This window comes from Polypterus senegalus, chromosome 18 (assembly GCF_016835505.1).
Source record: "Polypterus senegalus isolate Bchr_013 chromosome 18, ASM1683550v1, whole genome shotgun sequence".
Taxonomy (NCBI): domain Eukaryota; kingdom Metazoa; phylum Chordata; class Cladistia; order Polypteriformes; family Polypteridae; genus Polypterus; species Polypterus senegalus.
The window spans coordinates 55,536,963-55,551,806 of NC_053171.1; the positions used below are offsets into that span (position 1 = coordinate 55,536,963).

Consider the following 14,844-nt stretch of genomic DNA (forward strand, 5'->3'; position numbering starts at 1 on the left):
CTTGTGGGCTCCCACTTGGGTTTTAACATTTCAATGAAATTTAGGCACTGTCTACTTGAGTTTGTCTGATGTGAGAGGTCATACGATCCGATGGTAGAATTCAATTTCCATTGATTAATCAGAAAGTAACACAAGAGTTTTTACTTTCATAAGTATGGCTGAAAAACATTTGTGGACACATGAGAAGGAGGACATACTGGGTTGAGCTGTGTCAAAGAGAACTATTCGCTCTATATTACTTCAGAGGATTATCTCTGATCAGTTCTTCAAAGAAGACAGCAGCTAAAAACTGCAGGTAGCATTGCACATGTGTACTTTTCACAAATTCTTTCCTACTTTAAGCCCACTCTTTAAGCTGGTGTCACATTCTGTAGCTCTTAGTTTTAGGATACTTCAGACTTGCTAACTGTAGCCGCTGAGATCGCTAGAAAGGGGTGTGTGGCGCTCCCGATATTTATGCAAAAAGACGAAGGTCCAAGTCTTTAGAGTCCTGGTGCTTTCTGTTTTGTATGGTTGCAAGACATGGACGCTATCCAGTGACCTGAGACAAAAACTCCTTTGATGCTATGTCTATTCAGAGAATCCTTGGGTACCGCTGGTTTGATTTTGTTTCGAATGAGCAGTTCTTCATAGAGTCCCGAATGAGGCACATTACCTGCATTGTGAGGGACGTCAGTTATGGCACTATGGCCATGTGGCTCAATTCCCCGAGGGTGATCTGGCTTGCAGGATTGCAGTGGACCTGAGCGACTTGACCATACTAAGGGGATGGATGCCCATGTAACACCTGGCTGGGGCAGGAGGATGGGACTGGACTGTGTGTGTGACATTGGGAAGGTTGCCAACTGGGATCCCGAGCTGTTCTGTTGTGTGGTGGGTGCAGCAAAGCCCTGTACCAGTGCCTGTTCCCCAACCTGACCTGACCATTAATCTATAAGTACTTGCCCCTTTTTCCGACAGCTAACTTGTTAAAGATAAATTTCACACAAACAGGAATTTTTTATTCACACAGAGCCTCAGATACAGAAGGACTTTAGGGACCTTCAGAACTTGATTTGATGTTATTTTGAAAGAATTATGTGGATAGGATTAGCCAGCTTCGTTGGGCTGAATGGACTGTTCTCGTTGAGATTTTTCTAATAGTGTGCTGCCTGATGGAGCTGTTGCTATACAAAGGGGTTAACAGGTACAGCTAATTCAGTCTCATTCTCTGGCCTTTTCTTTTCCTCATTGTGTTATGGTATGTAAAACGTGACATATCAGACACACAAGCGTCTCTTCTATTTGTGAGGTCCAAAACACAAGCGTTCCTTATTCCTCGCCACTGCACTGTATGCACTATACTTGCTGATCACCATTCATTGGTTGTCAGCTCTCTTTCACACAGAGCCTTTCACAGCTAAAGACAAATCAAACCTGTCTGATTTTGTCAGGCTGAATTGTGGACTAGTTCAAGTGAGTCACTGGGTGTGTCGTATGAATGACTTCCCTCATATGAGTGTACTGTGACTACCTCCGATTCACTTAGATTACATGAATTCCGGAAAATTACATGAAGGCTATACCTGAAAATCGCTGGAAAAGTCATCTAATGTGACATGGCATTTAGGGAGAAAATGTAAACATCTCAGAAATGGATCTCCAAAGCCAGAAAAGAAAACTAAATGATGCCATACTTTCCTATTCTGGAATATCTTTCAATATTCAGGAGTGTCAAACTTGGTTCCTGAGTGCTTAAAGGTTTTTTCTTCGAGCCAGTTTCTTACATTTACAGTCTGTTATTGCTATGGAACCTACTTTTGCCTTGATTTTAGTACACTTGTCTGTTTAGATTCAGACCTCTTTAGTGAAAAGCTGACAGCATGAAAATGAGAGGCAAACAAGAAAACCTAAAGCTTAACAGGTCAAGTGTTTTTCATAAAGCATACAACGTTACATTTTCAAACCGGTTAATCTAAGTCAAGCTCATGGATGGTCACAACCTATTCTGGCAGCATGGAGCAGAATATAAGAAACAGCCCTGGGCATGGCGACAGTCCATTGCAGGGCGCGCACACACATACACAAACCCCCCACTGAGCCTATTTTCAAATGACTAATAAACCTAACCAACAAGTTTATAGGGATAAGGGAGGAAAATATGTACACTTGGTTCAAAAAGAAGATGCGGGTTCCGTGATGCGTCATGCGACACCCATCAAAAAGTATATTTTGTGTGTGTAAAAAGTGACAGATTTAAAGTACCAATGTAATTCAGTTTATGTAACATTTTCATGATGATCTTCAATGCATACCTTAGAAATAGTGATGTACATGTTCCTTAAAAAATGTCAAGTAGTGGATACCTATTACATGGTAAGCACACCGGTGCCCCTATTGCTTGGAATACATAAAGGTGTTGGTAGGATTGATACCCTGGTTAATTTTATGTGCTGTCTGTTGCTATTAAATGTTTTCCAGAGCATTATTTCTTGTAATGAAAATATCCCCAGTTACTGTTAATCAGAAATTTCTATTAAGATCATAAAACTTTATGGCCGGGCAGAATGAGAACATGAATAAGCCATAGAAATAAACAGAACTCAGGCAAGAATGGTGTTGTGTGGTGATTTGGGGATGCACAATAATGGACTATGCACATGTACTGTATGTTTACTATCTCTTACGAATGTATAGAGTAGGCACGTGATACAACAATGATAAAAGCATGGACTAGAAAAACGGGGACATTTATGGTTAATTATACTTTTTCTAGTGATTACACCAAAATTTTGCTGAGCTACTTGGCTTGCTGTAAGACTAGCTAGAATTGATGATTGAAGTCAACAAACATGATGTACATCCTGTGAGACATTTGTCATAGGTAAAGCATAGATTAATGGAAGAGATGAGGGAAAAAAGGTAGGGTATGGACAGAATTGTTGGACAGGCCAGTAGGCCCGTACTCTTTGGCACCTCATTGACCTAAAAATGCCATAGGGAAGCGTGAAAAAGACTTAACTACCAGGGCAAATTGACGGCCTACATTCAATCCCTGCCATTGCAGCCGAAAACCCTGCCAGAATGACGTAATGCAAGAACAACTTCCACCTGAGCACTAGATGCATTTTTTTTATCTATCCTTCAAAGAGAAGTTCTGCTGTCCATCCAGGTTGTATTTGGGGTTAATGCTACACCATCTCCTTGCTTTAGTTTTAGGACATTTCTGATTAAGATTTATAACAAGTTGTAACCACTTGATTACTGTACATTCTGTTTAAAGTCTCTAAGTAAGTTAATGATAAGTGATGCATGAGGTCAATCCTGTTTTGGTCTGTTTGTGAATGGTGTCAACGAAAGACATTGCAGCGTGACCCCTGACTAACACATACACGGCAAGAGGTTAAATTGGGGATGTTATTAGGTGAGAGTTGCGTCCCTCTGCGACACTCCCACGACAATGCACGTATCAAAATAAATATTTCTTAAGATGGCATTGGTGAATTGGAAATTTTCCATGTAACTCAAGATAAAAACTTGTTATGTTAAATCAACAAGTTAATACAACAAATTATCACATTTATTTTTCAAATATTTGTTTAAATTGAATTTACAAACATATACTAATTGGCATAGTAGCTAGCACTACTGACACACAGCTCGAGGAACCTGAATACAACTCAGCATGTCCTCCTCGTGTTCTCTTGACTAGTCTTTGTGTCCTTTGGTTTGCTTCAATATCTCAAAGGTAAAATTAGATGGGTTGGTGACTCTAAATTGGCACAAAATGAGTGAATGTGCCCCATTATGGACTGGGGTTTCATTCATGGTTTACTTCTACCAAACCATGCAGGTCTGAACCTGCCCAGCAACTCAAAAAGCATTTCAGAAAATGAATGGGTGGATGAACTGCAGAACTAAATTCTGGACAGAATTTTCAGCTGACAATTTAATAATGTTCAGTAGTATTCCTGTTAGTTTACTGTAAAACTGCAAATGTTTAATTTTCTTAAGGTTCTTAATATTTTTAAAGATTTTTTTGGATGCATATCAGATCATGACCACTATTTCTAAACACCATTGTTTTATCAAAACTATCAAAGTGATGGTGGACTTCAGCTCTGTCTTAGCTTAGGAAATGTGTGTAAAGATAACTGGGTAAGACTTACAGTAATAGAACATATGCTGGCTTTCAGCTGAATGTTAATATGTACCAAATGAAAATGTCACTCATTAAAATGGTGGTCAGTCTCTTAGTTAGACAGTCAAGAAAAAGTCATAGTTCCATGAAGCAAAATGAAAATCAAAAACAACTCAGCAGATATAGTCAATAGAAGCAAAAAAAAAAATGCGTTAATAAAAAAAAGTCAAGAATAGGTGTCATCTGGTGCAGTAACAAGTAAGTCACATGAAGCAACAAGAACAAGACAGCTGTAGACACATGAAGTAACAATACAGTCAAGAACAGGTTTTAGATCCATAAAGTAACAAGGAAGGTTAGGCCTGTTGTAAACCCATGAATTTCCAAGAAAGCTGAGAATAGGTGTAGACCTCTTAGGAAGGTCAAGAAAAGGTATAGACCCATGAAGTAACAAGAAAGCTGAAAACAGCTGCAGATGCATGAAGTAACCGGAAAGTCGAGGACAGCTGCAGTCCACTGAATCAATTCACAAGTCAAAGGACAACAGTGAAGGAAGAAGCAAGCTCAGAATAGCTGAGGTATGGTTAAGCTTTAAACAAGATGAGGAAAGCTGAAGTCCTGTGAAGGTTTAAGAAAGTCAAGACAAGCTGGGGTCTAGTGACACAGCAAGGTTATCAAGAAAAGTTATAGAGTAGGGAAAGACTAGAGACTAAACAGTGAAGCAGTGTAAAGAAAGTAGCAATGACTTTTGAAAGTAAACACGGGGAGCAAGATGAGATAGAAACAGAAACCCAAACTTCACTCCAGATCAATTCCTGAAAGAATCACAAAACCATCACTAATCCTGTCAGAATGAAAAAAAACCAAACTACAATAAGGTACTAGGTGAGGTGAGCATTAAGAAAGCCATAAAAAGACAGCTGCTATATGTGGATACACATACGCTGTAAGACAGAGAAGTCCTGCTCAGTGAATACCTATGACGGTTCAACATTGTTTCAATATACACTTGTTCAGAAACAGAACGCAGACGTAGATGTGGACGGATGTGGCCTTTTTTAACCCCCAGCTCCTTTCAAGGTGTTAGGTTAAAGACCAAGGGTTAATGTTATTTACTGTATAGTTCATTCCTTAAATATATGGACATTTCTCTTAGCCTGTGAAATTTCTTAACCTTACAAAATGAATGTGAAGAACCAGAGGTTGTGAATGTCTACACTGCATCATTCAGAGTTTTTTTTTTTTTTTACTTCTTTGACTTGAAACTTCCAGAAATGAAATGTGCACCTTATCTATGCAAAAAGGGCAGTGTTAGGGACATCTGGGTCACTAATACTAAATCTAAACTGACTAGCCACTGGCATCACATCCAGTATAAATGTAGTGTATCGATCACTCTACACTTCAATCAGTAGTATGCTCTTTCAAAATTGCTGTAAAAATATGTTATACCCCTGCTCAGTTGCTATAAATTGCAATTCACTTGCACTCACACAATGAATTAGAAGGGAATTAGCGTTCAAAGAGTATGGATCCATCAACTCAGTTGTAATGCTTACAGTATGCTATTTTGTGCCTGTAAGTGAAGCCTGAACATGTTTCCAAGTTAGGTTTTGTAAGTCATTAAAAAGTGTTATTTTAAATTGTTTAAAGTTTATCATTTTAAAAACACATAATTTATTATCTTTAATGGCCTTGTTTCCTTCAAACGTTGAACTTAAACCTTGTGTAAAGTAACAAAACTTTCTAAAACCTTGATGAACGCGGGTCACAGGGCTGCCGAAATGCCAAGAACTTGGCACAAGGTTCACACTGGCACTAAGCCTTTAGATTAAAAAAAAAAACACCCAGCAGTTAAAAGGAGGCCTTTGAATGTCCGAAGATACCAATGGGAAAGTGCTTGACGTGAGAAGACCACTGAGCAGCCAGCTGGAAAAATTTTACATCGTTCCATTCCACACCATCAATTAGCACTGCAGAGAAGAAGAAGACAAGATATATTAGGTAGGAAAGCAAACAAATAAAAAAATAAAACAATTATAACATGAAGGCTGCCCAAGTAATAGAGATAAGATATACATTGATGTCTTTCTTTATGTCTGTTTCTTATTATTCCTTTCTCCTCAGACAGAATAGACAATACATGACTTAGTGTCATAGGACCTGATATAGGAGGCAAGACACAACTATTCCTGGAATAGTTAAAAAAAAACAATATTATAAAAATACCAGCAATTCCCTTTAAGTCACCTTTAAAATCCCAGCACTTCTCCCATCCCTGGAAATATTTTCTTTTGTTACCGTGTCCTGCATTTTTTTTCCCGGATTTCTTTTATAGTAGCAAATCATCTTCCCTTCACTCTCAGTTTTAATTTCAGAAACAAAAAGCAGTCAGATGGAGTGAGTTCTGGAAAATACTGTCATGATCAGGGCTGAATGTTGGGGTCTTGTAGTCTTTTTCTATAATAGGTACCATTTTGCATAATCATCGTTAGGGTCACATCCTGCATTTCTAGGGGTGGGGTTTCCAGGGTTGTGACCTCAAAATCATCAGCAAGATGTGATAAAAGACTAGCAGTTGCACCAAGCTTTATCGGATCTGCAGGTAAATCCTTTAATTATCTCTTTGTTATTGATGTGCATGTCTCGTCTGTGTTTTGACGTCAAGAAAGAAAGAAAGAAAGAACCAGACCAGATGTCCCACCCCTGCTCCAGTCAGCACTACGTACCTCTCAACATGGTTTGCTGGTGTTTTGCTGTACAGATCAGCCTGCTGATGCCTTCAATAACTTGGCTCTTGGATTCTACTTCCTTGTCCTTGGTTTTCTTTGATAGAAACATTACTGTAAAGGCAAATTTGAAATGGTCTAAAACTTTGAACACATCCAGATAACTACATCAGTATTAATTTCTGCTGCTGAAAGAATCATTACATGATCTAGAAAGCATGACCACATACCTCCTGTACTTAACTTCTAACATTAGTTTCTAGTTAAGCTTAGGACTGATTTCAAAATCCTCTTTCTTACATACAAATTTTTTAGCTGTGTGACATAAAAGGCAAAATAACTACAATCAAGTGCCAGGACAAACATGATGTTAGCCCCATGAACACTGTCAATGTTTGTGTCAGGGATAATATGGAAGTCATTAAACCTTAAGTTGTGGTAGTCTGCAATAACACAAGGGGTGTGTCGATCATGCAGGTCAGACACTGACATTCTACCTTGTCAAGTGCAGACCACAGAAAAAAATGTAAGGAAAGTGCATAAAAAAACAAACACTTTTACTGTCCTGATTGCAACATCAGGCGATGTGTTGGTGAATGTCTCAAAACATATCACATGAAGGATGCATACTAAATCGGCATCAGTACAGCGGATCAGTGGACACTAGATATACCTTTATCTGCTGTATTTATGCTGACGTTTTGGTATGTATCTTTTACAAGTAAGAACATTTTATCTTGATACACATTTCTGGCTTATTTTTCCATTGGCTTCTGGCAAGCTGCAAACTTTATGCCACATGCTGAGCATATAATATCTGATGGCTGCCTTACTTTGTGACCGCTGTCGTAAAGGGATGCCGCGGCCCATCAGAAATGCCCTCATAAACAGTTTTTCAATGGAAAAGAAACACACTCTTTCAGTACCTCTTTGTGGGAGCAGCTGCTGGCTTGCTGGTGTGCTGCGTGATGTGGTCCTCCCACAGGGCTACGTACTTTTAAAAGATCAAGTGTGAGGTCTCACACTCTCCTATCTCTCTTCCCCGAGACTTCCTCCGCACTGGCCACTGCTGTCAGCCCACTGTACCCCCTTGATAAAAAGGTCTTTGTGTTCTTTGAGCAAGAGTCAGGACCGATGCGTTAAGTTTGACAGCTGTTCCTTGTGAGGCCAGATCGCCTCTGTAAGAAACTTGTGTTTGTAACTGGCAGTCTGGCAATAATGTTTCTACTCCTTGGAAAACCTGCTGAACTCTCCTGTGTAACTTTGTGACCCAAGCTTGACACCAACTACAACATCTGAGAATGCAGGAGACTCTGATGGCCATAAAAAAGTACAACATGTTAAATATTCCTGTACATATATATTTCTCTTTCTCAAGCTTCTGTAAAGTTCTAATTTCCCCTTAGGGACAAATAAAGTACATCCATCAATCAATCAATCAATCAATCAATCCATCCATCCATCCATCCATCCATCCATCCATCTATCTATCTATCTGGTAGCACTGTGATCATTGCTACCTAAGGAGTACTTGTTATTCCTTATCGTGGGAGCAGTTCATCCGAAGATGGAAAGGGTGAGGAGCTGAAGTTAGGATAAAAGTTACAAGGTCATCCAAGAATGGAATGGATGATGGATCCAAAGTTTGATCATTTTTTTAAGTTGAATAAATTGTCATATCTCGCGGAGAGTCACTTGAGTTCAGAAACTGTGACATTTTGGGTACTACTAAGAGCTGGCTTAAACTACTTATTTTAGACACTATTTTAACACTGGATGGGTTTCTTCAGACAAAGTGAAAAAAAGGAAAAGGGGATTTATATGAATAAGCAATGTTGAGAGAGGGAGCACAGTGCAATTAAAACTAAGCGTGTGATCCAGTCATTGAAATGCTGACTGAATTCATCTACGTTACTACCCAGGAAAATACATCCTATCATCCTGGCCGACTCAGTGACAGCAATGATTCACTCTGTTACTAATACTTTAATGATGAACCATTCTGACTTCAGACTACTGGCGACTTCAAATAAGGTTTCAAACAAGGTCACATGTGGACACTACAAACTTGACTTGATCTAATGTTAATGCCTTTAAATATAAACCTGTAGTACAATCCAAGCAGGCCTGACCTCATCTTACGGCCACCTACAAGCCTGTTAACAACAGCTCTCTCTTATTAACCAAACCAGCTCTTAGGTATGTTTAGGGGTTGTTGGTTATTATAATATTTACATTTTTGGGGACAAATAAAATATCATCCATCCATCCATGCCTCCTTTGAAGCAGACAAAACTTGTTTTCCACAGCCCAGCGAAGGATAGAGAGAGAAAGACTTTTGCAAGCTATAATAATAAAAGCTGCTGTGTTACCTTTCTTGTTTTTCTCCTTGGTGACCACAGTCATGGACATGGTAGGAAGGGAAGCGTTGTCCCCTGCAGAAAGAGGCAGACGGCTGACCTGCAGCGAACGGAAGGTGCACTTGAGTGTGTTTTTTGTAGAAGAGTCTTTCTTCTCCATGTCTCTTTTCTTCTCTGTGACCAAGGGGGAAACCCAGTAGTCCACCTGCAAGCCCATCAGCTCTCCTTGCCCACTTGTTGGAGTACTGTGGGGTGAGAACATCAAGTGACATGTTAGTCCATGCTTGTATATACATTTTACAATGCCCATGGAGCAATTTTCAAGTTAAGGGCCTTGCTCATGGTGCAATTTTCAGGTTAAGGGCCTTGCTCAAGGGCCCAACAGAGTGGGATCCCTTCTGGCAGTAACAGGATTTGAAACAGCAACCTTCCAGATCCCATCAAACTTAGCCTGTAATTCAAAACTCAATGCTCAGTGCATGCCTTGTATTTGGTGAGTAAATTACTGTCAAGATTTTGTTAGGTACTGGCAGTGGTGGCTTTTGATATGGGTGACATGGGCCGTCGCCAGGGTGGCATCTAGGGTATCGGCAAAATTTTTTTTTTTGCGCGTGCCCATGCTGCCCCAACATCATGCCAGAGCATTTTTGGTATTGCATGGGCACCGATCGGTTTTCTATTGCCCATTTGCAGGGAATAAGAGCGCCCTCCATTTGCGAGGTGCACCTGCTGCTTTCAGCATAGGGAGGAGAGGGGCGGCAGGGGATTCTCTGGCTGGCTGGCACGGCATCTAATAACCAGCTCACAAAATAAAACAAAATAAAAACAAACACAAAAGCACCAGACATTAGGATATAGACTTATAATTTGCACCGATGTGTTTTCTAAATTCAATCACACCCATATATGCAGGAAGTGAGCGTGAGGGCCCTCAGTGCGCCTGTTTGCTGCTGCTGTGTTGAAGTCTCACACACAACTTTCCAAAGGTTGGGGGGGAATCTGCTTCCAAATAAAGCACATTTCATTCATAATATTGTCAATCCAAGCCCATTATGTCACAATTTAATTTTCCTAGGTTGTACGAAATCGCAGAAATCGTTAGATGAGCGCTCCTTACACGAGCAGCACAGAACAGGGTACTGCAAACAGGAAGAATAAATTCTCCTGTGTGAAGCTGACGCCAGGTCAATGCGTGTGCTCTCTCTATTCTTTATCACAGGTTAGTAATTTCGCCATAATTGGAGTGCACATTACAGGTTTTAAAATGGTAAAATATCATCAATGAGATTTTGAACATGTTGATAAAATGATTTGAGTTAGTAAGACTTTTTTTGTATGGATATATATGTTTAGGTGCTAACATATATACATATAGCAAAATACCCGCGCTTCGCAGCGGAGAAGTAGTGTGTTAAAGAAGTTATGAAAATAGAAAAGGAAACATTTTAAAAATAACATAACCTGATTGTCAATGTAATTGTTTTGTCACTGTTATGAGTGTTGTTGTCATATATTATATATATATATATATATATATATATATATATACACATACACACATATATATATATACATATACATACATATCTACATATACACATATATATATATTTACACAAACATACATACATACACATATACATATATATACACATACACACACATATATATATATATATATATATATATATATATATATATATATATATATATATATATGACAGTAGCAAAATACCCGCGCTTCGCAGCGGAGAAGTAGTGTGTTATAAAGAAGTTATGAAAAAGAAAAGGAAACATTTTAAAAATAACATAACCTGATTGTCAATGTAATCGTTTTGTAACTATTATGAGTGTTGCTGTCATCAAGGATTTGATTATCATTATTTCTTTCAATCAGGTTCGTATTTGGAGGACATGTTGTGTTCAAGTTACATTCCGTGTTTGTCAACCGTTGTAAAGATAACAGGTTTTATTCATCAAAGTGTTCACTACCCAAATCGCTAAAGGCAAGGAGGCACGTATTTTGAACAAAAAGGGAGAAGACAGAAAGGAGCGGAAAAGTGAGAAGAAAAACTCTTTAAATAAAGAGCTGGGAAGGTAAATAGAAAGAAGCAGCCAGCGGTAAAGCAAGGAAGACTCCATAATAAGGATGGTTGGGTGCACGAAGAAGGTGTAACAATAGGATTACACCTTATTGATAATGTTACCGCACTGAGGAACGTGCGTCTCTCTAAACCCTCCGAGTGGGAACATTATCATAAGGCTTAACAATCCTATTGTTACAGAAGGGGTGCCTGCTAATCTAAAAGGGATATTCGGACATCACGGCTTTAGTTGTCTGTTGTGGAGCAGGCGTTTGATTTATAATATATAGCAAAATACCCGCGCTTCATAGCGGAGAAGTAGTGTGTTAACGAAGTTATGAAAAATAAAAGGAAACATTTTAAAAATAACGTAACTCAGTGGCGGACCGTGCATTTCACAGCTAGGCCTTCAGTAGTGCTCCGTCTGAATCAACCCGCCTCTCAAAAACTAATTTATGGTTAAAAAAACCATCTTAATATGCAGGAATACAGTATAAAGAGCCGTTGCATCGCAGATAGATAACTCCTGTAGCCACAATAAATGCCTTTATTGAATAGACAAACCAGGGATGAACTAGTTCCTTTTTACTGCAGCCACAGCCGCGACACACATAAAAAACATCAATAATAACTCATAAACTTGCAATATTATTTAGGAAAATAACAACATTTTACTCACCAAAAATTCCAATTATTTGTAAACAAAATCCATCCTCCTCTCTTTCCTCAAAAACAGTTCAATTACTCTGTCGTCCATCAAAAAGTCCCTTTCTATCACCATCGAAGCTAATGCTGAAAGTCGAACCTGCCCTGTTGTATTTCTGGCATAAGTTTTAATTCACTTTAGGGCTGAAAATGTCTGCTTGACAGAAGCAGTGTACACGGGAATGCTCACCGCCAAATATACCAATGTGAACAGCTGCCCCATGCTCTCATTCAGATTTTTCTGATGAAGGAAGTCAAGGAGATCAGTGGGAGATTTTCCTGCAAAATCATCCATGACATCCATTACAGTCAGTTCTGTTTTTAGCCGAGACAGATCAAAAACCGCTCCATGGCTCTTCTGTTAAACTGGAGAAGGCTGCATGCAGGGAATTTTTCTTATATTCCCGAATCTTCTGGGGGTCGAGGAACATGACAAAAATCAGGTCTTCATGGTCTTGAAATATGGTCTGTATCTGGCAAATAATATTGTCCAGAATCCTGCCATGGAGTTGGCAGTAGTGCACGCTCGGATTTTGCGCTCGGAGCGCCTGCGGTGTGTTCAGTGGCCTCGTAGAGTTCCTCATATCGGCTTCTATACAATCAATGGGTCTGAATATGGTGACGTTGCCGTATGCCTGCTAGAGGGCCCTACTGACACCAACTCAAAATCTGATTGGTTGAAGCAACAGGTTAATTGACATGTATTCTGTGTTAGAGTGCCTGCACAACGGATTGTGAAGGCCTCCCTGCCTGGCAACAAATGATGGCTGAAACGTGATTGGTTAAATGCTTTAATATGGAAATACATGTCTGGAAGCAGCACAACCATCGGAAAAGCTATGAAAGGAAGTGAACAGACTATTTGGAATTATTTACTAAGTATTCATGGACAAAATACAATTAACATCAGTTTGTGATTCAGATATTTTTTTAGGCCAGCAGAGAAGGCATGACTTCGCCAGGTCTTTAGCATCGAGGCTTTATACCCTGCGTCTTCTCATTAAACTTGTGTCTCGCGAATATCTTGTGCAATCTTGCGATGTCCATGGCTTTATTTTAGCTCAGACCCGGCACTTAAAAGTTTCTCTCGCACTTTCGCTGAGGGAGGGTTTCTGCAGTAGCTGCACTTATGATTATGCTAAGCACACTCCTTCATCAGCGAATATTTACCTTATATGGGCAGGCACTCAATTACGTGGGAGGCTTGATGATGCGAGACGCAACTCCGCCTCACAGCTGCAGGCTATTACAGTATATGGACGAAAGTAGGTTCCAGTTATGACCATTACGCATAGAATTTTGAAACGAAACCTGCCCAACTTTTGTAAGTAAGCTGTAAGGAATGAGCCTGCCTAATTTCAGTCTTCTACCTACACGGGAAGTTGGAGAATTAGTGATGAGTGAGTGAGTCAGTCAGTCAGTCAGTGAGGGCTTTGCCTTTTATTAGTATAGATTATTTTATTTACATCATCACATCATCATTTTGTGCTTTGTCTTTCTTTGGGTGCCTTTATTTTGAATGATTGGTTCTAATGGTGCAGCTGTTTTGTTGCTAGCATGCTGCACAGTTGCTAGTCATGTGATGCACAGACTACATCAACAATGACATCATGAGACCAATGAAGGACTAAATGTATTTATAAAATAAAAGAAAATTATCACAGGCTTCATGCTTGTTTTTGGATGCACAGTGGCTAATGATGACGTTTAACTGTTTTTTGTGCAATTCAATGATGTCAGAGTGTTGAGACAAAGGAGACCTTCAGAAGTGTGCTTACGCATGTAAACACAGATTTTAAAGAAATCGGGTTTCTGCCTTAAATGGGTTACTCGCCTTAACCTGTTTATGTGTGCGCATGTAAACGCACTGAGTGTGTGCCCTTGGCATTGTGTTTAACATTTGCTTATTATTATTATTATTATTATTACCACTCTTATTTTAACTTCACTTGTTTGTTGTCTGGTATAAATCTTGAAGTCAATATTTAACCCACTTCCTATTGTCCAAATGACTTGAAATTCCGCACACTTACTCACTTCCGATGACAATACAAAAATCAATAATAAATTTCACTAATTGATCAATTAATCCATATTAATTAAGAAATGAAATTTTCATATGAAGAATAGTTCAAGATTTCATCAATAGATGGCACTAGTAACGGATAGAAATATTAAAGGAAGTGTTAAAATATCGATTACAAAATTATACTAAAACAAACTCAAGACTAAAAAGTTGAAAATAATATATATATATATATATTGTCAAGCACGAGCGATTAGGAGGCCGCGGACTGATTCGAGAACACCTGGGAAAACATTCGCCGCCAGGGAATGGCGGGTACTAACTTTCTCCCTCTGCTTCCTTATAGAAAAGAGACCTTCCAGCACCATAGGCCTGGTTTGACCGCAGTCGCGTACTTCCGCCCTTCCTCCGCCATCTTGCCCTGACGTCATCCTTCCCATCCTCCCTTGCGGTCCTTCCCAGCTGTCCTCCACTTCCGGCTCCACCCCTATAAAATGGCGCGACGCCAGGAGGCGGCGCGCTATGAACTGTTTAGTTTATGCTTTTGACCTCTTTCTTTTTGTGCGAAAATACTGTACAATATACGGGGCCGGAAACCCCAACCCTTATTGCTGTCTCCTCGGTCCTTTACAATTGGCGTAGTCGGCAGGATACAGAGATCCCGAGATGACGGAGGGACAGGACCTCAACACTGTGCTACAAGCAATGAATGACCAGCTCCAGGCGCTGCAGCTGGCGCAAGCCGCCACCACCGGGAGCTGGAGGCCACGGGCCAGGTTAGTAGAAGCCCAACGGGCGAGACCAGACCCGCCCAGGCAGC

General features: G+C 39.8%; 1 protein-coding gene across 2 annotated transcripts in view; it reads right to left on the bottom strand.

Annotated features, from left to right (window-relative positions):
• Positions 1 to 849: 849 nt before the first annotated feature.
• The window catches only part of pacs2 (phosphofurin acidic cluster sorting protein 2), a 302,620-nt gene continuing 288,625 nt past the window's right edge, over positions 850 to 14,844 (bottom strand). For both annotated transcript variants that reach the window (XM_039741990.1, XM_039741989.1), the window contains 3 exons: positions 9,222 to 9,454; positions 6,850 to 6,963; positions 850 to 6,093 (listed from right to left, as the gene is read on the bottom strand). In XM_039741990.1, the coding sequence (XP_039597924.1) occupies positions 5,975 to 6,093; positions 6,850 to 6,963; positions 9,222 to 9,454 (466 nt within the window). In that variant the 3' untranslated portion in view covers positions 850 to 5,974. The remainder of the gene's footprint in view (positions 6,094 to 6,849; positions 6,964 to 9,221; positions 9,455 to 14,844) is intronic.